General features: G+C 61.1%; 1 protein-coding gene across 1 annotated transcript in view; it reads left to right on the top strand.

The window, feature by feature from the left end:
* The window catches only part of CACTIN (cactin, spliceosome C complex subunit), a gene marked incomplete at its 5' end in the record, with an annotated part of 3,731 nt that extends 2,107 nt beyond the window's left edge, over positions 1-1,624 (top strand). Inside the window, 3 exons of the mRNA XM_009700985.1 lie at positions 1-7; positions 153-421; positions 931-1,624. The exon at positions 1-7 is cut by the window's left edge and continues 113 nt beyond it. Of these exons, the coding sequence (XP_009699287.1) occupies positions 1-7; positions 153-421; positions 931-1,421 (767 nt within the window). The remainder of the gene's footprint in view (positions 8-152; positions 422-930) is intronic.
* Positions 1,625-2,085: the final 461 nt, after the last annotated feature.

The following is a 2,085-nucleotide window of genomic DNA, read 5'->3' as shown; positions in this document are numbered from 1 at the left end:
GCGACAGGTACGCAGCGCTTTCCTTGGGGAGTGCAGTCATCCAGGCCTCTCCCGTGGGGCACTCATGACAGAAAATGCAGCCTTGTGCTCCCATCCATCCCAGAGCAAGGGTATCATCCCCGTCCCAGTTCTCTCTTCTCTCTTCCTTGCAGGCTGGATCCAGAGGAGAGCATTGTGGTACAGCCAGGGCCGTCCTCGGAGCCAGAGGCCGAGCAGGATGCAGAGGCCAAAGGCGAGGCAGAGGGGGAAGCTGTGCTGATGGAGGAGGACCTGATCCAGCAGAGCCTGGATGACTATGACGCGGGGAAGTACAGCCCCCGGCTGCTGGGCACCAACGAGCTGCCCTTTGATGCCCACGTACTGGAGGCTGAGGAGGATACGCATCGGCTGCTGCTTCTGCGTCAACAGCTCCAGGTCACAGGTAGGAGCCCCACGGGCAGGCCCTGTACCAGCTGGCTTCGCAGCCTGCCTGGCGTGGAGGGTGTGCGTGTGCTTCGGCGTGCAGGGCTGGAGGGGGGGACACTGGCCTCAGACAAGGGTGAGTAAGAGCTGGATCTGGAGTACGCATCCAGAGCTGGCTTGGCAGAGGGTTGCACCCAGGTAGCAAAGGGTGCTGTGGCCCAGACAAGAGCAGGGAGATGGGGCTCAGACTAGTGGTGTTCCCTGCTGGTACCTGCATCAGGTCCTTCTCTGCTCCCAGCCACACCACCAAGCTGTTTGGGCTGCAGACAAGTGGGAAGACTGTTTTGGATGAGTTTTGCAGCACAGCTCAGCCCAGTGCCCACCTGGAGTCCACAGGGCAGCGTGTACATCTCCACATCCAGCTCTGCATTCCCTGCCCAGCACCTGCTGCTCCTTTCCTTTGCATGCCTGGGAGCAGTGTCCCCTGGCTGGCAGTGCAGGACTGGATGTCACCTCTCTTCCCTACAGGTGATGCCACCGAGAGCACTGATGACATCTTCTTCCGTAAGGCCAAGGAGGGCATGGGTGCAGACGAGGCGCAGTTCAGTGTGGAAATGCCCCTCACGGGCAAGGCCTATCTCTGGGCTGACAAGTACCGGCCCCGCAAGCCCCGCTTCTTCAACCGGGTGCACACAGGCTTCGAGTGGAACAAGTACAACCAGACCCACTATGATTTCGACAACCCCCCCCCCAAGATCGTGCAGGGCTACAAGTTCAACATCTTCTACCCTGACCTCATCGACAAACGCTCGACGCCCGAGTACTTCCTGGAGGCCTGCCAGGACAACAAGGACTTTGCCATCCTGCGCTTCCACGCCGGGCCGCCTTACGAGGACATCGCCTTCAAGATCGTCAACCGTGAGTGGGAGTATTCCCACCGCCACGGCTTCCGCTGCCAGTTTGCCAATGGGATCTTCCAGCTCTGGTTTCACTTCAAGCGTTACCGTTACCGCAGATGAGGGACTGCTCAACTGCCCTCCGGACCCCTGGAACAGGGAGTGGGTGTGGGCGGCCTCATCCCCCATCACAGGCACTGTCCCACAGCCATCCCCAAGGCCTGGCCCAGCACAGGGTCTATTCCTGAGGGTTTTCTCTGACCTTGCTTTTATGCTGAGGGACGCTGAGACTTTGGTACAAATAAATAGGGATTGTTTAAGCCGTGGGATCCTGTGCATGGGCACCCCACGCTGCTTGGTACCATGTGGCTCTCCTGCATATCATCACCAGCCAGTACCATACTGGGCCAGCACTGGGAGCTCCCCTGCTCCTCTAGGGGCTGGGTAGTGCTGGGGGGGCTGTCCTCACCCCCGTGCTTCTGGGGTCTGTAACCCCATCCCCACGTGCTGTCAGCCCTGTGTGTTCCCATTGCCTGTGCCAGCCCCAAGCGCTCCCCTTGCCCACGCCGGCCCCCTCCCACCCCCACACACTCCCATCACCAGTGCCGGACCTGTCCAGCCCAGACGCTCCCGGGCTGGAGCCTTGGCACCCGTAGCTCTACAAGTGCAGCCCTGCCCCAGCGCTCCCGCTGCTGCAGACCTCCCAGGGCCCATCGCCCTCTCGGCCAGCCTCATTTCTTGCACGTTCCCTGCCATGGGATTTGGCTTCCCCAGCCTGGGAGCACCA

The sequence above is a fragment of the Cariama cristata genome, unplaced genomic scaffold (genome assembly GCF_000690535.1).
Source record: "Cariama cristata isolate BGI_N322 unplaced genomic scaffold, ASM69053v1 scaffold36635, whole genome shotgun sequence".
Taxonomy (NCBI): Eukaryota; Metazoa; Chordata; class Aves; order Cariamiformes; family Cariamidae; genus Cariama; species Cariama cristata.
This window is presented reverse-complemented; position numbering and strand designations above follow the sequence as displayed.